Source organism: Scyliorhinus torazame, chromosome 17, assembly GCF_047496885.1.
Source record: "Scyliorhinus torazame isolate Kashiwa2021f chromosome 17, sScyTor2.1, whole genome shotgun sequence".
NCBI classification, from domain to species: Eukaryota; Metazoa; Chordata; class Chondrichthyes; order Carcharhiniformes; family Scyliorhinidae; genus Scyliorhinus; species Scyliorhinus torazame.
Genome location: NC_092723.1, coordinates 133,387,371 through 133,413,349, shown reverse-complemented (window position 1 = coordinate 133,413,349; position 25,979 = coordinate 133,387,371). Strand labels below are relative to the sequence as shown.

At 49.6% G+C, this 25,979-nt stretch overlaps 1 protein-coding gene across 9 annotated transcripts in view; it reads left to right on the top strand.

Moving 5' to 3' along the window:
• The window catches only part of tom1l2b (target of myb1 like 2 membrane trafficking protein b), a 143,774-nt gene that overhangs the window by 31,151 nt on the left and 86,644 nt on the right, over positions 1 to 25,979 (top strand). For all 9 annotated transcript variants that reach the window (XM_072481070.1, XM_072481064.1, XM_072481063.1 and 6 more), the window contains exon 2: positions 17,152 to 17,236. In XM_072481070.1, the coding sequence (XP_072337171.1) occupies positions 17,152 to 17,236 (85 nt within the window). The remainder of the gene's footprint in view (positions 1 to 17,151; positions 17,237 to 25,979) is intronic.

Genomic DNA, 25,979 nt, shown 5'->3' with positions numbered 1-25,979 from the left:
ACAGAGAAAGCTAGCCATGTCCGATAGCCAGGTCTTCGACTTCGGGGGCTTTGAGTCCGTCCATGCTAATAGTATCCGTCTCCGGGCTACCAGGGAAGCAAAGGCCAGAACGCCTGCCTCTTTCTCCTCCTGGATTCCCGGGTCTTCCGACACCCCGAAAATCGCCACCTCTGGACTCAGCGCCACCCTTGTTTTTAATACCGTGGACATGATGTCTGCAAACGCCTGCCAAAATCCCCTAAGCTTTGGACATGTCCAAAACATGTGGACATAGTTCGTCGGTCCTCCCGCACATTTTGCGCACCTGTCCTCCACCCCAAAGAATCTGCTCATCCGGGCCACTGTCATGTGAGCCCGGTGAACAACCTTAAGTTGTATCAGGCTGAGCCTGGCACATGTTGCAGACGTGTTGACTCTACTCAACGCGTCTGCCCATAAACCATCCTCTATCTCACCTCCCAGCTCCTCCTCCCACTTGCGTTTCAGCTCCTCGGTCTTTGTCTCCTCCGACCCCAGAAGCTCCTTATAAATGTCCGAGACGCTCCCTTCTCCTACCCAGTCCTGAATCCCCCTTAGCGGTAGGAATGGGAAGGTTGACATCTGTTTACGAAGGAAGTCCCGCACCTGCAGATACCTGAATTTGTTTCCCCTCGCCAACCCAAACTTTTCCTCCAACGCCCTCATACTCGGAAAGCTCCCCTCTATGAACATATCCCCCATCCTCTCAATCCCCGCTCTCTGCCATTACCGGAACCCCCCCGTCCATACTCCCCGGGGCAAACCGGTGATTATCAGTAAGCTAAACTTAATAACTTTGCTTTATTTATTTATGACCGTTGCCAGTTGAAAACCTTCCTTTTATTTATCTTTGAAATTCATCGAGTGAACACAAACAAGCTTTCTTTATCTCCTTGTGCAAATTCCACCCAGGTTGTTTACTTGTATCCCAACTTCGCTTTGCTCATCTCCACTTCAAATGCCTATTTAAACACCTAACCCTTGCAGTCCGACTGTCTTCAATTAAATTAGTCACACACACCCAGCCTCCACAAGTCTGCTTCACAGTATCCCATAGTAGTATTGGGAAAAATTATACTTTCTTTATCATCATTGTGTTCATTTACTCCCTTGTTCTGTTTTGTTAGAGGGCTCAGGAGAACCTACCAAAGTGGTCTGTTAGTGAGGGCAATTGCTGAACACGAGGAAGCAGATTGCTAGCCTACCTTTTTATCGAGGGATTGTGCATGAAATGACAAGATAACAGAAAATAACTTTTGGAACAATGATTATTGAATTAATTTTCAATGCATGGGTCTAAAAGCTTTTATGTGAGAGATGAGTGGGAGAAGCTGGTCTATTTGATGGCATATTCAAGACTAACTCAGTTTGAATATTGCTGAAGAACACTTGGAACCATTGAAAGCAATTTTAATTTGAGTGCAGGTATGCAGTGTTCTTATTGTAAATTAACAAACTGCAGAACAATGCTTTTCCTTGATCTCTGTTACGTCAATGAAGGAGAACTTCAGAAATATCAGTTTCTTTGACCGTGACTTGTTCTTCTACTTGTGTACACAGACGTTATCCTTCTACACAGTTTAACATGCTTTTTATTTGTGTAAGAGGTTTCTGATCCCTACCTGCTATAAGAAATTCTGTCACATCTATTTGCAACCATGCATTTTAAACATTCAAACACTTGTGAGGGTGTAGACTTGATATTCAGAGCGCAAGTGTTGCATTACTAAAGGCATTCAATCTGTGTATAATTAGTCACAATTTATTGTGCCAAGCAGTGCAATATGTCTACTTATACCAATATGAGAAGGTGCTAAATGGCAGCTAAACCTGTATCAAAGCTATTCCATATATTTAATTCCAGAACTGAAGCTTTCGATAGTGCAGAATAGAGCACTCCAGATTTGACATGAGTCATTCAGTCATAAAATGGTGGGTTCAAACTCCATACTAGGACATGAACACATTTAGCGTAACACTTCATTGGAGTAAGGAAGGAATTTACTATTGTTAGAGGTGCCATCTTTTGGATGGGACATTAAGCTTAAATTCCATCTGCCCACACCACAAAATGTCCCATGACAGAAGAACAGGATGTGCTGGCCAATATTTATCGGACAACCAACACCAAAACAGTGTAACTGGTCATATATCTAATTATATCAATGCGGGACCTAGCAGTTTGAAATTATCTGCCATGTTTATCTGCAGAACTGGCTACACTTCCTTCAAAAGTAATTACTAAACTGTCAAGTGCTGATGAGAGAGTTTTAAAAAGTGCAAGTTACTTTGTCCTTTGTGTTAACTGATATCAGCAACTTTGGGTAGGGAGAGGAAAAATTAACCAGAGCTGATCATGGCCAAATGACCGATTGGAAAGGTGCACGTGCATGAAGGGGAGATCTTGTGAGTTTTTTGAGGAGGTCACAAAGATGATTGATGCAGGTAGGGCAGTGGATGTTGTCTATATGGACTTCAGTAAGGCCTTTGACAAGGTCCCTCATGGCAGACTGGTACAAAAGGTGAAGTCACACGGGATCAGAGGTGAGCTGGCAAGATGGATACAGAACTGGCTAGGTCATAGAAGGCAGAGAGTAGCAATGGAAGGGTGCTTTTCTGATTGGAGGGCTGTGACTAGTGGTGTTCCGCAGGGATCAGTGCTGGGACCTTTGCTGTTCGTAGTATATATAAATGATTTGGAGGAAAATGTACCTGGTCTGATTAGTAAGTTTGCGGACGACACAAAGGTTGGTGGAATTGCGGATAGCAATGAGGACTGTCAGAGGATACAGCAGGATTTAGATTGTTTGGAGACTTGGGCGGCGAGATGGCAGATGGGAGTTTAATCCGGACAAATGTGAGGTAATGCATTTTGGAAGGTCTAATACAGGTAAGGATTATACAGTGAATGGTAGAACCCTCAAGAGTATTGACAGTCAGAGAGATCTCGGTGTACAGGTCCACAGGTCACTGAAAGGGGCAACACAGGTGGAGAAGGTAGTCAAGAAGGCATACAGCATGCTTGCCTTTATTGGCCGGGCATTAAGTATACAAATTGGCAAGTCATGTTGCAGCTGTACAGAACCTTAGTTAATCCACACTTGGAGTATAGTTCAATTCTGGTCGCCACACTACCAGAAGGATGTGGAGGCTTTCGAGAGGGTGCAGAAGAAAGTTACCAGGATGTTGCCAAGTATGGAGGGCATTAGCTATGAGGAGAGGTTGAATAAACTCTGTTTGTTCTCACTGGAACGACGGAGGTTGAGAGGCGACCTGATAGAGGTCTACAAAATCATGAGGGGCATAGACAGGATGGATAGTCAGAGACTTTTTCCCAGAGTAGAGGGGTCAATTACTAGGGGGCATAGGTTTAAGGTGCGAGGGGCAAGGTTTAGAGGAGATATACGAGGCAAGTTTTTTTACACAGAGGGTAGTGGGTGTCTGGAACCCGCTGCCGGAGGAGGTGGTGGAAGCAGGGACAATAGTGACGTTTAAGGGGCATCTTCACATGTACATGAATAGGATGGGAATAGAGGGCTATGGCCCCCGGAAGTGTAGAAGATTTTAGTTTAGACGGGCAGCATGGTCGGCGCAGGCTTGAAGGGCCTGTTTCTGTGCTGTACTTTCCTTTGTTCTTTGAATAGAAGTAAGGTTCAAGTGCCCTGCTGTAACCTACTGTTTAGGTCAGGCATGAAATATTGTTTCTCAAATACGATACCTTGTCCTCTTCACCATCCGGCTAGATGGCCTGAAGGTGCTCGGTGTCTGGTTTGGAGGGACCAGGGCATGTGTTAGACACTAGAAGGAGCGAGTAGGTATAATGAACTAAAAACTGGGTATGTGGGAGCATCGCTTCCTCTCCATTGCAGGTAAGAACCTGGTCATCAACTGCAAGGTACTCTCAGTGTTGCTGTACATGGCGCAGGCCTTGCTCATTCCTCACTCCTGCACGATGGCAATCACTCAAGTCGTTTCCACTTCATCTGGGGGTCAAAAATGGACTGCATCAATGTGCAAACCTCCAGATAAACGGGGGGAAACATGTCCAACATCGTCCTAACCCTCTCGGCCATCTTGTGTGTGGCTGCATCAAGCTGCACATAGATTCTCTGTACACAAACACCAAGGGTCACTATGTGCTGAAGTTCAACCTGCCCCGTGTTGCGAAAGATGGGTCTGGTAACACTGCTGCAGAACTCTCCAAGTAGTTGAACTGTGCCGCAACACCTGTCCCTCATGGAAAAGTTTATGCCGATAAACACCTTTGATCACAAGCCCATCAGGCAGCAGTTTGCACGTAACATCCTGGAAGCCCTACGGAAAAAGGCGATGGCAGATCCTGTCGGATAATTCCTTGAGAAGACTGTAAAAGTCATTTGGCAGAATGCCTCATCACCAGAACTTTCAAACAAGCACCAAGACCTAGCTTGGTTGGTGGCTGTCTCACCCACCTGCACACTGCCCTGTGCTAAAGGTGACTAGTGGGGAAGGTACCATTGCAAAGAAGGTTGGAAGAGAGATGAGGTGGTTTATGTCGAGGTTCATCCCGAGCAGCTACATGATACAGAATCCTGTGCTTTACGGGCTGTTCCCAGGGACACATACGGTGGTGTCTGGAGGATCATTAACCCTGTGAAAGACACTCTTTGGTTTGCCTGAAATTTGTGGATCTTCCAGTGCAAACCATTATCCCGACTAAGTGTAGCTGATTGGCACATTCCAAAGCCTGGGATCAGTGCTGAGGGAGGCACTAAAGGTTGGGACAGTCGCCGCGGAGACTCAATGGGGAAGGTCGCTGAGGCTGTATATGACCTTTCAGTTATAGTGAACGGAGGCTGGGAATTGTATAGACCCCCCTTGGGTTGTATGACTTGTATTGAATGTATACAGTGAATATTACATGTATGACAATTTGATTGAAGCACCTCTAGAGTGCAACTTGATCTAGGTAGACAATTTAAATACCGTTGCACCATTTGTAATGACCATTTTGATGTATGTAGAAAACTTGAATAGGGCAGCACGGTGGCGCAGTGGTTAGGACTGCTGTCTCACGGCGCCGAGGTCCCAGGTTCGATCCCGGCTCTGGGTTACTGTCCATGTGGAGTTTGCACATTCTCCCCGTGTTTGCGTGAGTTTCGCCCGCACAACCCGAAGATGTGCAGGGTAGGTGGATTGGCCACGCTAAATTATCCCTTAATTGGAAAAAATGAATTGGGCACTCTAAATTTATATTAAAAAAAAGAAAACCTGAATATCATTGCATTTTGTGTGATGACCATTTTGAAATGTTTGTAATGTTTGCTCAGGTATTTCCTGAAGTATATTTTTGCAACAATATAAAGATACAAAACGTGACTGTGCCCTGGAACTGTACCCATTAGAGACTGTGCCTCCAGACGATGAGAGGGAAAGGAAGTATGCAAAATGAATTATCTATATTCATTCGGCAGAAGATTCTGTGGCTTGGTTAATCCCTTAGTGACCTTGATACAGTTCATCGAGCCTCTGCACTGATTATATGTTGATGCTAAAATCTCTCTGAATTTAGCTCAGTAAACTAAGTGTCAATGGCGTCCTATGTGACTGTGATGAAGATAAACCGTTCCTTATCTTTTTGACCTGTCTGCAGTATTTTACACACAGTTGACCTCAATATCCCCCTCCAACATTTAAGACTGGTATGAGAATTTACCTGAGGGTTGTGGGTCTTTGGATCTTTCTTGGAGAATAAGGGGAGATTTTGGCTAACCAGAGGAGTAAAAGATTGGCAGAATGTAACCACAATTGATCAGCCATGTTATTGACTGACAGAGCAGACTTGGGGTTGAATAGCCTACTCTAAGTCTTATGTTCAGATATAACAACTCTCCAATGTCGCTCAACTGGGTGAGATTGTTCTCACCTGGCTCTATTCCTGCTAAATGTTGCTGCTAAGTCAGAATTCGTGGACTTTAATGACAGAAAAATTGGTGCCAGCCCTGGACCAATTCCGCTACTATTAAGAGGCTAGCACCGGTGCCGCGTGGAACACAATCGATTCCAATGAAAAATGGTGCAGGATTCACCGGGTCCGTGATTGACACTTGGGAGGCTGACATTACACTCCCCACACACACACTTATCCCAGCCAACAAGATGGCACTGGTTGTGCTGGAGTGCGCCCATACAACTGATGGGTCAGCTGGGGCCAGAGGACATCTAGAGGGGGTGCCCCGTGGCACTAGGTTCCAAGTGGGCTGTTAGCGGTGTGCGCAGCTGCATGGCTGCCTTGCCGCCTGCGGCAATGGTGTTCCATGCCCGTCCACCCTGACACCACAGCCCACTTCCTGGCCACCCACTCCCACCCCCCCCACCCCCACCCCCCCCGGCGCCGGCAGAAGCCCCCCCGGCCAGCAGCACAGCTGTCAAACTATGGCGATGTTGGACATTTTCCGTACCCCCTCCCTCTCCCGCAGCAGCCAGGACATTGGTTTCACAATTTTTAAAAGCACAAGTGAACCAGGCCGTAGGGAACTCGGCCCATCTGAGGCAGAGGTCCCGGAGAGTACCGGGTCGTGCCCGCTAACAACATGCAAACGGTGCTTCCTGTACGTGCGTTCTGGAACGCATTGACGCCACTGTCGAGGTGATGGAGAATTGTGATTTGGCGTCAAATTAGCACCTGCCGCAATTTTGGCGTCAGAACCTATTCTCCGCCCAATCGCCTTTCCCGATTTCGGCATCAGCCAACGGAGAATCCCGCCCCTGGTGTTTCTCAAGGATCCATTTTTGACCAAGTCCTATTTCTCATCAACATGATGTCCCTCAAAGCATATTAGTTTTCAGGAGTGCTGACAGCACCCTGCAGTACTACATTACCAATTATCTGGCATCCAGTGCTGTGAGCAAAAATTTCCTCCAGTTATTTGAGAAGACTGAACCATTTCTGTCAATCATCTAGGCCATATGTTTTAGGGGTATCACTTTTAGGTTGGTGGTTAAAGCGTTCAATGTAAGAAAAATGCAAAATATGGGGTAATTACAGTTCAGAGTATTTAATAATGAGGTAAGAGGGTGAACAAAAACAGCAGATGGTCTTCATTTAGCTGGGAAACTGCAGACAATGGGGTGGGGGTGGGGGATCTCCCGCCCCAGGTAAGCTTGGCACAACACTTGGCTGGGAAGTGCAAACTGACTGCACTGGGAATCATCTGAAAATTGTGATTTTTAAATCCGCAACTGTGGATGATTTTGACTGTGCTATATCAATAGTTACCCAGAAAAAATTTGGTTAAAACCACTTCTAACCTCTGCACAACTATTGTACAGACCCACCCGCCTTCCCCAACCAAATCAAAATCCTACCCACTTAACTTGTGTATATACACATCTGGTGGGTGTAAGCCCAGAGTTCTAAGTTTTCTAAGAGCTGTATCACAGTTGTAGAACTGAAACAAAATGGGCATCCAAAATCAAGGGTATTTATGAGGTGGAGGCACTGAGTGAAAGTGCAGTGAGGCCCACATTTCAGCTGAAGTGCAGGAGCCTTATAAGTAGCTAAAGCCTTTCTCGGAAAGTCACGAGGAAAAATGGGAACTTCATTTGTAAATTTTAGTCCAAAGTACATATGATGGTGTTTTATTGTTTTCAATATAAGTATTCACCTAAAACGATGTTTAGTAGTGTTTGCTTTACTTATTTCTTGCATTGAAAAATTCACTTGTGTTTTAAACCATGAAATCATGTGGCTTAATTTCTTTCAGTCTATCACTGTTCGAATTTCTCTTTAAATATTAAAGGTCCACAGCAAGACTGCCACACTTTGGATTCTGGTTCAACTCCATTCCCTTGCTCCCACTCCCAGAAAGCAGTCTGCAATTAAGCCAGTCTGTTCTCAACCTTGCGTTTTACCTCATTCATCTCATTCATGCCATCACTTACACCGTCTATTTCCATCTCAATAACATCACCCAACTTAATGCCTGTCTTCGATCATTTGCTGCAGCAAATCCCAGACATGTCTTTGTTGTCTATAGACATGATTTTGTTCAACACCTTCGGGCTGGTCTCCCACATTCTACCCTCTAAACATGAGGATATCCAGAACTCTGCTGCCCAAGTCTTCCTCACAGCAACTCCCGATTTTTATTTTTGCCCCATCATCTGCAGTCACTGACCTATATTGACTCCCAATCGAGCAATGTCTTAATTTTACAACCTTTAGACTTGTTTTCAGATCCCTCTATGACATCACCTCCTAATCTCTCTCATCTGCACCTCCAGCCCCACAACCCTTGAATATCTGTACTCTAATCCCCACCTCTTGTGTATATGCAATTTAAAGTACCCAGTTTTTTTCCCCCCTAAATAAAGGGCAATCTGGCATGGCCAATCTTTGGGTTGTGGGGGTGAGACCCATGCAGACACTGGGAGAATGTGCAAACTCCACATGGACAGTGATCCGGGGCCGGGATTGAACTCGGGTCCTCAGAGCCTTGAAGCAGCAGTGCTAACCACTATGGCACCCCTTGTATATGCAATATTAAGTGCTGCCACATCGGTTGCATAGGCTCTAAGCTTTGGAATGCCTTCTCTACACTTCCCTGCCTCTCTATCCTGCTTTCTTCTATGAGACACACTACTTCAAATCTACATCTTCTGACCTAATATCTCCTGTAGAGTCTTGTATAAGTCCTGCTACAACAGTATAGGCTCATCTGACCTTGCATATCTCCTGTATAGAACATACAGTGCAGAAAGAGGCCATTCGGCCCATCGAGTCTGCACCGACCCACTTAAGCCCTCACTTCCACCCTATCCCCATAACCCAATAACCACATCTAACCTTTTTGATCACTAAGGGCAATTTATCATGGCCAATCCACCTAACCTGCACGTCTTTGGACTGTGGGAGGAAACTGGAGCACCTGGAGGAAACCCACGCAGACAAGGGGGGAACGTGCAGACTCCACACAGACAGTGACCCAATGGGGAATCGAACCTGGGACCCTGGCGCTGTGAAGCCACAGTGCTATCCACTTGTGCTGCCCCTGTGCTTCTGTGCTGCCCCTTGTGTAAGTCTTGCTACAACAGTATAGGGCTCACCAGAGTACTTTGTGCAGTTTTGGTTTCATTACTATTGGCAGCAGTTCAGAGGAGGTTCTCGAGACTGATACCTGGAATGAAAGGGCTGTCTTGAGGGAAGGTTGAGCAGGTTGGACTATACTCATTTGATTTTAGAAGAATAAGAGGTGATCTTATTGAAACATAAGATTCTGAAGTGGTTTGACAGGGTAACTGTTGAAAGGATGTTTTCTCGTTATAGGTGAATCTAGAACCCGGGGGCGCAGTTTCAAAATAAGGGATCTTCCATTTAAGATGGGGATGGGAAATTTCTTCTGAGGGGTGTGAGTCTTTGGGTACTTTGAGCAGTGGAGGTGGATCATTGAATATATGCAAGGTCTTGTTAGATATATTTTTGATCTATAAGTGTATCAAGATTATGGGAGGGGGGTGCAGGTAGGAAATGGGAGTTAAGGCCACAATTGGATCAACCATCATCTATTGAATGGTGGAGCAGACTCAATGGGCCGAATGGCCTACTCTTTAATTTCTCATGATCTTATGAAAATTAGCTGATTTGGGATTCAAGAATGGAAATTGTGTGATTAGCCATTTAGCAGGAATAGGATTGAAAGAACAGGAGGTGGATCTCTTGAAGATGAGGGGAGATAAACTAGAGAAAGATAAGAAAGAGGAGCATTTAACGGAAGTTAGAGATGTGCATTTAATGGAAGTTTGGCCAGATGGACTGGTGAAAGGGTGGGAAAGGACAGCTGATCAGATTGTCAGAAGAGTGACAAAATAATGATCACTTATTATCACAAGTAGGCTTCAATGAAGTTACTGTAATAAGCCCCTAGTCGCCGCATTCCGGCGCCTGTTCGGGGAGGCCGGTACGGGAATTGAACCCGCGCGGCTGGCCTTGTTCTGCATTACAAGCCAGCTGTTTAGCCCACTGTGTTAAACCAACCCCAGTCATGTATTGTTATTGGAGGTGAATGGGAGAGAGGGATTTAAGGTTTGTTGTAGAAAAAAGAAATTGGGGTTATCATTGCATTCCAGGATGATTTTGGAACAGTGAACTGTTTTGGCACACGAGCAGGGGATTTTAAATGGTCAATTCTGGCAGTGGATGGCTAAATCAGTTGCGAGTCATATCCTTTCAAGATTGGTTCCCTTGGGCTTAAGGGAATTGACCTATACCAGGGAGAGCAACCAGAGTGAAAGAGTAGAATAGTTTTGTTGGAGACTATGACATCAAAGGTAGAGGGTATGATTGAGTAAAGCAGTAGTAGGACTGCAAAGACTGCATTGAAATTGAAATCCTCATCACAATGATTCATGAGCAACTGAATTGTCTTGTCAGAATGGATTATGAATTAGATATAAGGCAACAACTGCCCACAATTACAGTCACCGGGTTTGTAAATTTTAACACCATTTTATTAATAACAACTATAATTAGGCAACAAATACAACTGTTTAACTATTATCTAATTCCTAATCCCTTCTTAACTTATATATGTCATCATACATACACACTTGTCAGACAAACACCGAGGGCAAAGAGGGGTGGAAAGAAAAGTAATACATGTTTTGTTTACTACTTGCTGCTCTTCTCCTTTTTAGGCCATGTTTCTGTAATCTGGGGCTAATCACTTCCTGCACAATTTATATGTTTCATTGCCAGTTTTAAGTAAGAAAGTCCATTTGGACCTTTCACTTTATTAAAGGTGGCAAATTCCTCCGATCTCTCGGGTGCCAGAAAGTCTGAGGTCTTCTGTTAAAAATCTAAATCTTCATAGCACAACATTGTATTGTTTTGCAACTTTTGAGTTCCTCACCACCTCTGCTCTATGTCCATGAAATATCCATGGATCAAAAACTGATAACGACAAAGTAAAATAAATGGGGAAATAAGGAAATCAATCGGAAGGGTCCTTACGATATATACAACTTAGACAATTGCTTAAGGAGGAATTTGTCATATGAATGCAAGCTTTTGTTTGAGTTTCATATTCAGGTCACTAATATTCACTAATTGCCTTTTAAATGTTGATACCATCATGCACACATTTATATAAGATGTAAAGGGTATATTTTGGGAATGTAAATGATGTGTAGATTTTCTCACTCTGGTGTAGATTTTAAGTATGAAAGCTCGGAATTTCTTACTAAATTGCTGAAGTCTCCTGGCCTGCATTGTGGCACTGGAAAATATCATACCTTGCTGGCTCCTTGTACCAATCAGGGACCGTGGAAGAATTCTTCGGGTGTAGAGACTCGCCACAGAATCGGATGCATGGGGCTGGAAGGACCTGTCAATTGGCGCAGTGGTCTCCCAGAGTCACTATTTACTGGTTAATATCTGCAGCTTGGAGCAGTTGACACTCCCTTCCTCTGCCAGACCCCACAAACCCATTTCCAGCTGGGGTTCGCCAGCAGTTGGCAGCTTATTGCACTTAGCCTGGCAACGACCCAGTAAGATCAAGTGATGGTTAGACTTTAAATCCACCTTAAGACCATTCCTTCTGCTTACCCCCTCAAGAAATATTGGGACATGGGAAATGTTGACATGGGAAACTAAAAGGATACGAAGAGGGTAAAAAGTGCATTGCCCTAGTGGAGGCAGTAGATATGGCATTTTTTATCCACTGAAATTTTTGAATGGAACAGGGTATTTGGGAACAGTACCTATAGAGTTCCACATCCTTCGGGAGAATGTTCACGTTACAAAATATGTCCATGAAAGAGAGACTACAGAAATGTTGGGTATATGTTTACCAGAAATTGGAAACGCCTGTTTAAGAACACCAGAGGTAAGATTAGAAAATGAGTGAAAAATGGGAGATAAGTAAGGCAACATAATTTCACCTTTTATCAACAGACCTATTCAGTCATGAATGTTAAGTTCCAATGGTAAAGGGGCCGGCACGGTGGTGCAGTGGTTAGCACTGCTGCCTCATGGCACTGAGGACCTGGTTTCAATTCTAACCCCGGTTCACTTGCCGTGTGGAGCTTGCACATTCTCCCCTTGTCTGTGGGCCTCACCCCCACAACCCAAAAAGATGTGCAGGGTAGGTAGATTGGCCACGCCAAATTGCCCCTTTATTGGAAAAAAATAATTGGGAACCTAAATTTTTTTTTTTTAAAGTTCCTATAATAAGAACTAGGAGCAAATCTTGACTTCATCTCCAAGCTTACTTCAACAAAACAGTGCCACTTGTATCCCGTTTATATATCGGTGCTGTCTGTAAAACAATTAAAACTCCAGTTCCAACTTAAGTACGAGGGAACATTAACTCTTCCATAACAGATTCCTCCTCTTAAAATATATATTTTTAAAATGTTGACAAATTACAATATAACAAATGGATGTTATTTTTTTCTTCAGTAAATGCAACCTATTCCCCTTTTTCTCATTCACATATCTCTTCCTTTATTGGAAAAGACACTCCTCTCTAATATTTTCTAATAATCTCTTTGAGCTTAGCCCTTCTTTTCATCAGTCCAAAAATTGTAACTGCTATCAACCCACTTGAACTTGTGAACCTCCCGGTTCTCTAGCATCTGTTTTAGGCTCGTTATGTCAATCTGTAGTCTCTCTTTCATTGACGTATCTGCCTCCACTAGGGCAATGTACTTTTTACCCTCTTATCCCTTTAGTTTCCCATGTCAAAGGGCAACATTTACCTTTCTCCCCAGAAGAAAAATTATAAATCCTCCTGCACTCAAAGCCATCAGAGATTAGCATAAGATGCATGACTATAAACAATCCATTTTGGTTGTCTAATACCACGTAAGGATGGGAATTAAAAAACTTTAATGTTACCAATGTTTTTGATTGTTGATCACAATCAACTTTGTGATCGTTCATTTTAGTGCTTGGTTCTAAAACCTCAAAACTGGCATCCAGTCTTGCTTGTCTGGCTAACCAATTCAGCTGCCCAATTAAACTTTGGAGTTCCTCTTTTTCCATTTTAGAAGTCGTTGTATCCTTTTGTGAGGCCCTACCACGGGTAATTGCGATGAGATTAAAATTCTCCAAGTAAAACTGCTGATGTAGAATGGCATGCAAACCGCTCTGCCCTATTTTTTTGTATTTGAGTGCTCCAGAGGCCTGACTTCCAATCTTAAACTCTGTTTTCAGCCCATTAATAACAGTATTTTCAAATTCGCTACTACCATCCCACAAAAAATCATCTACATGCATCATGAAGATGCTCAAAAGTTTCCATCCATAGTGCCAATAAAACACTGCAGGGTCCGGTTTCATCTGAAGACAGCCCAAATTTAATAAAACAAACCTTACTGAGAAATACCAAACTCTGAAGGCATCATTCAACCCATATGCAGTTATTTAGATTTAAATTCCAGAGTACCATTTGTGTTTAGCACCTCCTTGAGGACAAAGAAAAAAGTATCTTTCAAGCTGATGTCCCTATAACAGCAGCTTCAATATCTATCGACTTGCATTTGTGGCCAACAGAGCCAAGAAGCTCTTCAAAATAACCTTTCCTGTCGTCTGGGAATCTACCCTTACATCTTGGTCACCCAAGTTTTATTCAAAACTTTGTGCCATCAGCCTGGCTTTGGCCTTGTATGTTCCATCAGAAAACACCTTTTCTGTGCAAATCCACTGAGATAGAACTCATTGTCCCCGATCTGGGCATCCATGTACACCCCAAATTCTCAACTTTGCAATATTTGCTATTTTGCAACTTTTATTAATTTATCATCTAATTTGTTGGAAGCCACGCAGACGTCTCTATCATATTGTGGCATTCTTAGTCTGTGCCATATTTCTTGATCTCGTTAAGCTGCGCCCTCTATCCTGCCTTGTATCTTGTTCCGGACTGCATTCTCCCCTTCCAATGATGAGATGTTCTTTCCACAGTTCTGGATCTCTTTCAATGGACATGTTCACTGCCAGACGTACTGTCCAAACTGACACCTTTTCTGTGCTCTCCATTTTTGTACTTCATGTTCCCAATCCATGAGCCTAACCTCCTCCCCTTTATCTTGTACATTCACCCAGTTTTCCTATTTTTCGGTGGCCTTACCTGCTCTACCAACGCTAGTTGTGTCTTTCCACTAACTTTCCCCTCTGGCAAGTATGTCACTTTGGTACCAATATTAGCAGTTGTCCTTTGGGACAAGTAGCCTCATCCGGTTCCTCAGAATTACTCTTCAGATATCCTGTCAAATTCGGTGATCTGGTGCACATAATTCTGTAACATATGTGAATGAGAAGAACCTGGTCCCTCAGCATGTTCAATAACCCATTTTGAATCAAAATCAAATCTTGTGCCCACTAATCTTGTCGAGTGTACCTAAATAGTCTGGTTTCCATGCTGCAAAGTTGTTTTACCCCTGTTACTAATGGACTTTCTATCCTCCTCCACCCATTACCTGCTCCAACTGACTAAACCTACTTGCCAAGTCTACAAAGTGTGTAAAATGAAAATGTTATTTTCTTTATCCCACACCTTAAGATCCATAGCCACAACTTAATTAAAATCTCTCACAGAAAGGCATACTCCGTTCGCGATGGTGATCTTGTATATTTTCTCACTAAGGGGGGCATACTCCAGTCACGAAGGTGATCTTGTATAATGTTTTCATGTATCACATCTTTCACTTATCTGTTCTAAACGTTTGGTATATTCCTCATCTCTTTTACTCGCAACCCTTTTAAGTGCCCAATTCTTTTCCAATTAAGGGGCAAATTAGCATGGCCATTCCACCTACCCTGCACATTTCTGGCTTCTGGGGTTGAGACCCACGCAGACACTGGGAGAATGTTCAAAGTCCACACGGACAGTGACCTGGGGGCGGGATCGAACCCGGGTCCTGAGTTATACTCGTGACCCTGAACAAGATTTTTTATCTTTGGGTAGATAGATGGACAAATTGTTGATGCAACTTCAACACAATCAACTTTTTGTTTTCTATATTCCTGGACTGCACAGTAGCAAAGTGATTAGCACTGTTGCTTCACAGCTCCAGGGTCCCAGGTTAGATTGCTGGCTGGGGCACTGTCTGCGGAGTTCTCCCCTTGTATGCATGGGTTTCCTCCACGTCCTCCGGTTTCCTCCCACAGTCCAAAAATGTTGGGTGAGGTTATTGGGATAGAGTGGAGGTGTGGGCTTAAGTAGGGTGCTTTTTCCAAGGGCTGGTGCAGACTTGATGGGCCGAATGGCCTCCTTCTGCACTGGAAATTGTAAAATCTATGTTCTCTGATTCTAATATTGTTTCCTTAAGTTCTTTACAAGATATGTTAATGGGATACAATCGTGTCCAGACTGTAAATTGTAAGTCCACAGTTTTTTCACATAGGATGACCTTGTCGTTTTCCATGTCAAGCTTCATATGTACTTTCTTCATCGATGGTCAGCTCAATAATAAATGTATTTGACTGGATATGACATCTGTGCTAATAAAATGATTCTGTCTGGCAATTTTACAAGAATCACTACTCTTTGCAGCAATTTAAGGGTATTATCATCCCCAAATCTGAAACTCATGAAACTTACAACCTTGTTCTGATCTTTGTCACTAAAGATGCCAGGTAATATTTCAACCAGTCCATCCTACATACTGTAGATGTACGTCCGCAGTCTAATACAGCACAATTAAAGGACTCTGCGACCAGCAATTTCATCACCGGATTGAAAGTTCTCATTACAAGTTTTGAACCCAGATGCACGTTCTCCCTGTATCTGCGTGTGTCTCACCCGCACAACCCAAAGATGTGCAAAGTAAGTGGATTGGCCACGCTAAATTGCCCTTAATTGGAAAAAACGAATTGGGTACTTTTAAGTTTATTTTTAAAAAGCAGTGTATTGCATAATGGAATTTTGAATTGCACCTAAAATTGACCACTCTATGGGCATTTCTGGGATTCATTTTTCGTTTGAAATTTTCTAATTCATTCCTCCTGCCATTATTGTTAAAAGTGATTGTACTCTCGTTTATAAATCTTTTTTCACATTGACGTTTGCAGCCTGTTTCTAGACCATCCCGTTAACATTATGTCTCCCATGCTTTTATTGCCGATCAGCTCATTTGTGTCATGAAGGCTACCGGGAAGGAATATTTGCCCAAGAACCTTTTTTAGAGCATCTGACATCATTTCTAGCGCGATGTGTCTTTCTGCAAATTTAACTTGGTCAAAACCTGAAGCCTATCCAGATTTGTAACTTTAGCACAGTCCAATAACTTAACACCAGCACGGATTGCGGTATTCCTCGACTGAATTATTGCAGCCATGTATATAGTCTGATAAATTCCTTTATGTACTCTGCTTTCGAGGTCTCCTCCGACTTTCTAAATTTGTCAAAATCTGACCAAGCTTCGTAAGCAGTTAATAAGTCATCCCTTTTGTAAATCTTATCCATGAAAGTTAATAATGTATCCAAACCTTCATCTGAGTTTAAATCCTCCAGCTTAAATTCTAAAAATAACGTTTATCGTATTTTGCTTTCATACAGTAATGACGTGCCATGGCCATTTCTTTTTCTTGACCAAGGACGTAACTCATATCCACATTGGTAACCTTGTTCTTCCATTGCTCAGAAAAGAATGGTGGGTAGTCATACCCCAACACTCTACCCTCGGATTTAGCCATTTATTTTCCAAGTTACTCTAAATCATTCTTCAGTTTAGAATTCAGAATAGTCTTTCATCTGAAAAAATCTTGGTTTGCAATCTTTTACCTTACAGGCAGTGACCATCCTCTGCTACTATTGTTAAGCTTTGATAGTAACTATAATAAGAACTAGGAACCAAGTCTTGACTTCTTCATTTCCCAAGTTTATTGTATTCAGTAGTCACTTCTCCAACAACAAAACAATGTCATCCGTATCTTAATTTGAAGTGACGAGTGTATTACACCCAAACTGTCCTTTCAAATCAAAATCTTCTCTCTTCGATCTCCCGTATCAGGCTGGTGGATTGATCTTTGAGCATAGACAACCTTAAGACAAACAACATTTTATTTACAGGCCTATTCTATTGACGCTCTTTTAAAAAAAAAATCTAATGTGTTACACACACGCCCTACGTTTTGTTATCCTTTATTAACAGAACGAGCCACAGATGGATCCCTACAGACTGAAGACTGGACTCTGAATATGGAAATCTGTGATATTATTAATGAGACTGAAGAAGGGTAAGAATTAAATGGGTATAGTAAAACTTTATGATCCTTTTGTGTATAGAATAAGGAAAGAAAATTCTTGAATATGAGTAACTATTTAGTAGAAGGAATGTACAATACATTACCTAAGTAAGATTATTTATTAACTGGCCTGATCTTTCTCATTCCTTCAAATACCTGATAGAGTTGAAGGTTCTCTTACTCGTGTCCATTATTTCTTATTGTCTTCATGTTCTTTGTTGAGAACAGCAGCTCAAATACTTCATACCGTTGGGCCAGGGAGATGGGGGTAGAGGCTACTGGTCGGAGAGGGAGGGAAAGTCAGGAAGACTAGATTTGGAGTACCTTGTGCAGTATTGGTCACCGTTTATTTAAGTAAGGATGAAAATGCACTGCAAGCAGTTCAGAGAAGGTTTGAGAGACTAATACCAGGAATGGATAGGTTGTCTTATAAGGTTGGACAGGCCAGGTTGTTTAATCCGCTGGAGTTTAGAAGAGTAAGGGGTGAATGAGGTGAACACACCAGGTTCTGAGGAGTCTTGACAGGGTGGATGTGGAGAGGATGTTTCTTCTTGTGGGAAAACCTGAAAATACAACAGCCCATTTTAAAATGGAGCTGAGGGAAAATGATTTTTCTCAGCGCCGTGACTCTATGGAGCATTTTTTTGTTGGAAAGATGGTGGAAGCAGTCTTTGATATTTTTAAGGCAGAGGAGGATCGATTCTTGTTGAGCAAGGGGGTGGTTATTATAAGATCAGCTACTTTCTCCTGCTCCTTGTTCGAGTAACAGGAGAGACTGCAGGCCAAAGGGTCAAGGAGGAGGGGAGAATCATGGAGAAGGGAAAGGCTTTGGTAACGAGGTGAAAGAATGCTGCTCACTGGTATAATCCCTCAAAACTATTTTTTTGTTGTTGAATTTTTCCAATTAAGGTGCCAATCCACCTACCCTACACATCTTTGCGTTGTGGGGTTGAGACTCACGCAGACACACAAGAATGTACAAACTCCATCTGGTCAGTGACCCGGGGCCGGGATTAAACCCAGTTGTTAGGTGCCATGAGGCAGCAGTGCTAACCACTGAGCCAACGTGCCACCCTCCTCAAGACTATTTCGAATTGCCCTGAATTACTGTTAAATTCTTTGCATACAGGAAAACTAAAATTACAAACAATAATAGAGCAACTCTGTTTGTCGTTCTGTCTTTCATTTCATTGCATGTTGATGGGATAGGTACCAACTGCGACAGAGACCTGGGGCGAAATTCTCCGTTATCGGCGGAAAGTCCGCCGATCGGCGCCAAAAACGGCGCAAATCCCACTTGCGTCACGTCATAAAAATGGGACGATAGTCTCTGGCCCGAAATGGGCTAGCAGTGACGTAACGGGATCCGCGCTTGCGCAGTGGTTTACGCCGTGCAGCGTCATACGCGCTGCACGGCGTGACGGCTCATAAGGCCGCGCAGCTCCCCCCCACCCGACCGGAACACCCGACCGCAACACCCGACTGGATGGCTGGCCGTCGCTCAGCCCCGAGGTTCGAGTCACGCGATGTGGAGGCGCTCCTGGACGCGGTGGAGCAGAGGAGGGACGCCCTGTATCCCGGGCACAGCCGCAGAGTTGCCCCACGCCACAGCCGGCGTCTGTGGAGGGAAGTGGCAGAGGCTATCACCGCTGTGGCCCTGACACCACGGACAGGCACCCAGTGCCACAAGAAGGTGAACGACCTCGTCAGAGCAGGCAGGGTGAGCCTCCCCCATATCCCCCCTCCCCCATATCCCCCCTCCCCATATCCCCCCTCCCCCATATCCCCCCTCCCCCATATCCCCCCTCCCCCATATCCCCCCTCCCCCATATCCCCCCTCCCCCATATCCCCCCTCCCCCATATCCCCCCTCCCCCATATCCCCCCTCCCCCATATCCCCCCTCCCCCATATCCCCCCTCCCCCATATCCCCCCTCCCCCATATCCCCCCTCCCCATATCCCCCCTTCCCCATATCCCCCCTCCCCCATATCCCCCCTCCCCCATATCCCCCCTCCCCCATATCCCCCCTCCCCCATATCCCCCCTCCCCCATATCCCCCCTCCCCCATATCCCCCCTCCCCCATATCCCCCCCTCCCCCATATCCCCCCCTCCCCCATATCCCCCCTCCCCCATAACCCCCATGGGTCGAAAGTCTCCAGCCCGAAATGGGCTAGCAGCGACGTAACGGGATCCGCGCTTGCGCAGTGGTTCACGCCGTGCAGCGTCATACGCGTCATAAGGCCGCGCTGCTCCCCCCACCCGACCGGAACACCCGACCGCAACACCCGACTGGATGGCTGGCCGCCGCTCAGCCCCGAGGTTCGAGTCACGGGATGTGGAGGCGCTCCTGGACGCGGTGGAGCAGAGGAGGGACGCCCTGTATCCCGGGCACGGCCGCAGAGTTGCCCCACGCCACAGCCGGCATCTGTGGAGGGAGGTGGCAGAGGCCGTCACCGCTGCGGCCCTGACACCACGGAGAGGCACCCAGTGCCACAAGAAGGTGAACGACCTCTTCAGAGCAGGCAGGGTGAGCCTCCCCATATCCCCCCTCCCCCATATCCCCCCTCCCCATATCCCCCCTCCCCCATATCCCCCCTCCCCCATATCCCCCCTCCCCCATATCCCCCCTCCCCCATATCCCCCCTCCCCCATATCCCCCCTCCCCCATATCCCCCCTCCCCCATATCCCCCCTCCCCCATATCCCCCCTCCCCCATATCCCCCCTCCCCCATATCCCCCCTCCCCCATATCCCCCCTCCCCCATATCCCCCCTCCCCCATATCCCCCCTCCCCCATATCCCCCCTCCCCCATATCCCCCCTCCCCCATATCCCCCCTCCCCCATATCCCCCCCTCCCCCATATCCCCCCCTCCCCCATATCCCCCCTTCCCCCATATCCCCCCTTCCCCCATATCCCCCCCTCCCCCATATCCCCCCTCCCCCATATCCCCAAGTGAATCCAGCCCTAACCTTAACCTCTGCAATGCACGCGCAACCGATGGCGTGCATTCATATACCTGCCCAACAGTGTTGCCTTTTACCCCTGCCACCCCCCCCCCCCCACAGGATAAGCGCGCACACAACAATAGGGAGCATGTGAGGACTGGAGGAGGGCCCGCTGATGAGAGGCCACTGACCGTACACGAGGAAAGGGCCCTGGAACTGGCTGGCGGACCTGAGGACCGGGTGGTTGCTGATGCAGAGGTCGGGGGCCCACCAGCAAGTGAGCCACCGACAGCCCGTCCCCATATCCCCCCTCCCCTATATCCCCCTCCCCCGTATCACCTGATCACTGCCTGATGTCTAACCATGCATGCTTCATTGTGTATCGCAGGACCAAACGTCCAGGCACCCATCCCTGCAGAAGCACACCGCCCGCAGGATGCCCCTCGGAGACCACAGGAGATGGAGAGACCCGCACCCTCCAGCATGCGACGCCCGCAGGATGCCCCTCGGAGACCACGGGAGACGGAGAGACCCGGACCCTCCAGCATGCGACGCCCGCAGGATGCCCCTCGGAGACCACGGGAGACGGAGAGACCCGGACCCTCCAGCATGCGACGCCCGCAGGATGCCCCTCGGAGACCACGGGAGACAGAGAGACCCGGACCCTCCAGCATGCGACGCCCGCAGGATGCCCCTCGCGCACCACGGGAGACGGAGAGACCTGGAGCAACAGGGAGACGACACCCCTGTCACGTGCGGGAGCGACCACCCAGCGATGAGGGGGGCAGCCACAGGCCCCCGTCACATCCGAGCCAGGACACCACTACCCGGGACACCCCTACCCGGGACACCCCTACCCGGGACAGCACTACCCAGGACACCCCTACCCGGGACAGCACTACCCAGGACACCCCGACCCGGGAAGACGAAATACCGGACAGTGACACAGAGTGGATGGGTGGAGACGAACCCCCACCCCAAAGTGCCATGGACTCAGAGTGGGACGAAGAGCACGACACAACGCCACTGCTGTCACCAACACCCTCCACCATCGCAGAAACACTCACCACGGTTGGGCACTTTAGTGATGAGGCGTCTGGTACACTCACTGGTGCGCACAACACAGCCGTCCCGGTACAGCAGGTGGAGGTAGGAGCAGCAGAGGGACCGGGCGGTCGGAGGGCAGCCCAGGCCAAGCGAACATCTGCCGCCCAGATGGATCCCGGGTTCCTGCAGTTACCACACCCACACATAGATCCGATGCAACCACCGACCCGGAGACGAGCGAAGAGGGTGACGGGCGGCTTGCGGCGGCTGCGGTCGCAGGTGGAGGAGTCCACCCGCGTCCAGGAGCTGGGAGTGGTCCCGGTCATGCGTGCCACCCAGGCTGACACCGCACGGGTGGCGTCCGCGGTGGAGGCAATGGTTGCGACGGTGTCAGACATGGGGAACGGTTTGCGAGGCCTGGGGCCTTCCGTGCAGGCGGCGTCTGTGGCCCAGGAAATGGCTGCCCTCTCACAGGAGGCCATGAGCCAGTGCCAGCGCCAGATGGCAGAGGCGCTCAACGCCATAGCCCAGTCTCTGCAGGCCATAGCCCAGTCTCTGCAGGCCATGGCCCAGTCTCAGCAGGCCATGGCCCAGTCTCAGCAGGCCATGGCCCAGTCTCTGCAGGCCATGGCCCAGTCTCAGCAGGCCATCGCTGAGGGCATCGGCGCCAGTGGCCATGTGCGAGCCGGCGTCGCACAGTCACAGACCGGGTTTGCCAAACCCCTGGGCTCCATGGCTGCAAACCTGCAGACCCCTGTCGATACCAGCACGGGCCTCCAGGACTGGCAGCGCCAGATGTCGGTGGGGCGTCGGATGGCCAGTCCGTTCGCATCCCCCACCCATGTAGAGGCCTGGGGGCCATCGGGCACCCCGAGGGAGGAGGAGGTGGTGTGGTCCGTCCCGGCTCCCTCTGTAGGGGAGGTCCCGGTACACCGCGACACCTCGGACTCCCCCCCCCCCCCCCCCCCCCTTCCGTCCCAGGTGCATCGGGTGGGCAACGGGCAGGACAGGCTGGCAGCTCGCCATCCCAGTCGCCCGGGCCGCAGCCTGGCCCATCTAGGCCAGGACGCCCCAGGAAACGGCCGCCAAAGGGATCCAGTGTCAGAGGGCAGGAATCACAGGAGTCCACCTCCAGTTCTGCTGTACCGTCTGGGGAACCACGTAGACGTAGTCAAAGGGCCCGTAAGGCCAAACAATTAGACACTGAGTAAGTTGGCACGGGTGCAGGGCACAGATGAGTTTTAGGGGCTAGGGCACGTGCATGAACTCCTTTGGTTATTAAAGTCAATGTTACACCTACCGAAGCTGCCTTTGTGCTCTGTCCAAAGTGTGCGGGCGTGTCATGTACGTTGAGCGCAAGTGTGTGTGTGAGGGGTGGTCTCACCTCAGCCCCAGGTGAGTCTGCCCCCTTCCCCCTGGGCCGCCATCAACATCCCCCGGGCAGAGGACGGGACCGTGCGCTGCAGTGTCACAGCCGCATGCAGGGATGGTCCGGGTGGATGGTGGTACTGTGGCCATGGGTCAGACATAGTCCAACGATGTAGAGCCAGGAGCTCATCGCAGGGCGGGTTGTCATCATCCTCCATGGCCTGCGATAGACACGCGTCCACGCGCAACTGTGAGAGCCCGGCCCGTTGTGCCGCCGGTGGATCGGCAATGGGGGGGGGGGGGGGTGGTGTGCATGCGGGTGGGGTGGGTGGGGTTGGGGAGGGGGGTGAGGGTGCTGGGTGGGTGGATGGGTGGGGGGTGTGGGTGGTCGGCTGTTGCCATGGTGTGCGGTCTGTGGCCGTACTACCCGATTCCCACGCCCATCTAGTCAGTGAAGCGGGCGTCTATCAGTCTGTCCCGTGCCCGCTGGGCCAGCCGGTAACGGTGGACAGCCACCCGCCTGTGTCTACCCCGTCTGCCCTGACCATTGCCCTCATCCCCCTCATCTGGGGAGGACTGTGCCTCTTCCTGCTGCTCCTCCACTCCGCCCTCCTCTGCCTGCGGCACATCGCCCCTCTGCTGGGCTATGTTGTGCAGGACGCAGCACACCACAATGATGCGGCCGACCCTATCTGACCGATACTGGAGGGCGCCCCCAGAGAGGTCCAGGCACCTGAAACGCATCTTCAGCACGCCAAAGCACCTCTCGATCACTCCCCTTGTCGCTACACGGGCATCATTGTAGCGGTTCTCCGCCTCATTGCGTGGCCTCCGTATAGGCGTCATCAGCCACGATCGCAATGGGTAGCCCCTGTCGCCCAGCAACCAGCCCCTCAGCCGGGGATGGCGTACCTCGTACATGCCGGGGATGGATGACCGCGACAACACGAATGAGTCGTGTACACTGCCTGGGTGACAGGCGCAGGCGTGCAGGATCATCATGCGGTGGTCGCAGACCACCTGTACGTTCATCGAATAGGTCCCCTTCCTATTAGTGAACACGGCCCTGTTATCTGCAGGTGGCCGCACGGCGACGTGCATCCCATCGATCGCGCCCTGGACCATGGGGAACCCGGCCACGGCAGAGAAGCCCACGGCCCAGGCATCTTGGCTGGCCCGGTCCACGGGGAAGCGGATGTAGCGGTGCGCAATGGCATAAAGGGCATCTGTCACTGCCCGGATGCACCGGTGCACCGATGGCTGCGATATGCCGGACAGGTCCCCACTCGGTGCCTGGAATGACCCCGTTGCATAAAGGATCAGGGCCACCGTAACCTTGACGGACACGGGGAGAGGGTGTCCCCCGCCAGTGCCACGCGGTGACAGGTGTGCCAGCAGGTGGCAGATGTGTGCCACGGTTTCCCGGCTCATCCGGAGTCTCCTCCTGCATTCCCGGTCCGTGAGGTCCTGGTATGACTGCCGGGGCCGGTACACACGGGGCGCCCTCGGGTGCCTCCGTTGCCGTGGGGCCGCGACGTCCTCCTCCCCCTCCTCGTCCTGTCGGTCAGGTGTCCCTCCAGCCTGGGCGGCTGCCGCCTGCCCCTCTGCGGCAGCCTGCGCCGCCTCTCTGGCACGCTCCTCCTCCTCCTCATCCAGGGCAACATAGACATGAGCGGCTGCCACCACGGCGGCCAACATCGTTGGATGATCTGAAAACATGACGGCCTGGTGGGGGGGAGGGGAACGACGACATGTCATCATTGCCCATATCCCCTCCTCCCCCCAGCCAGGTGGCATGGACCGCATGGGTCCAACTGTTGGAGGCTGGCACCTGGCCAGGTGGACCAACTCATTTGCCCTCCCATCACCCTCCTCGGCACGGACCCCCTCCCCAACCTCCACCCCAGCACGGACCCCCTCCCCAACCTCCACCCCAGCACGGACCCCCCCCAACCTCCACCCAGGCACGGACCCCCCCCCAACCTCCACCCCGGCACGGACCCCCTCCCCAACCTCCACCCCAGCACGGACCCCCTCCCCAACCTCATCCCCAGCACGGACCCCCCCAACCCCCAACCTCCACCCCAGCACGGACCCCCTCCCCAACCTCCACCCCAGCACGGACCCCCCCCAACCCCCAACCTCCACCCCAGCACGGACCCCCCCAACCCCCAACCTCCACCCCGGCACGGACCCCCTCCCCAACCTCCACCCCAGCACGGACCCCAACCCCCAACCTCCACCCCAGCACGGACCCCCCCCAACCCCCAACCTCCACCCCAGCACGGACCCCCCTAACCCCCAACCTCCGCCCCGGCACGGACCCCCTCCCCAACCTCCACCCCAGCACGGACCCCAACCCCCAACCTCCACCCCAGCACGGACCCCCCCCAACCCCCAACCTCCACCCCAGCACGGACCCCCCCCCCAACCTCCACCCCGGCACGGACCCCCTCCCCAACCTCCACCCCAGCACGGACCCCCCCCCCCAACCCCCAACCTCCACCCCAGCACGGACCCCCTCCCAACCCCCAACCTCCACCCCGGCACGGACCCCCCCCCCCCAACCTCCACCCCGGCACGGACCCCCCCCCCCCAACCCCCAACCTCCACCCCAGCACGGACCCCCCCCAACCTCCACCCCAGCACGGACCCCCCCCAACCTCCACCCCGGCATGGACCCCCCCCAACCCCCAACGTCCACCTCGGCACGGACCCCCTCCCGGCACTCCCCCGGAGCCCAGCCTACTCTAACCACCCCCCCCCCCCCCCCCCCCCCCCCCCCCCCCCCCCCCGCCGCGCACACACACACAAGCCGAGACACACCTCTCCTCACGCAATCAGTCTGCGGCCATGCCATTTCCTGCCCAGAGCCAACCCCCCAGGCCGTCACTCACCTCCTCGCTGGTCGGTGTGAGCCTGGAGCACCGGGTCACACCGATGAAAAGGAGGTTTGATTCACGTCGACGTGAACGGTCATCACGTCGACGGGACTTCGGCCCATCCGGGAGGGAGAATATCGGCAGGCCGAAAATCGGCTGCCTTGCGCAGACCCGTGACATTCTCCGCGGCAGCGGCGCCATTAACGCCCCGCCGACTTTTCTCCCTTCGGAGACTTCGGCGGGGGCGGGATTCACGGCGGCCAACGGCCATTCTCCGACCCGGCAGGGGGTCGGAGAATGACGCCCTAGTTGCTTCTCAATTTCTTGAATTGAGCACATCTTTAGAATTACAATTTCCTCATTTTTAGAACCATCCCGTTTGGGCTCACACACACAAATTACAACTGGGTAAGGTACTGGAGCACTATGCTTGTGCACGTATCATAAATTTTTTTAAAAGCTTTTTCTAAAATGCACTTCCTGTTGTTA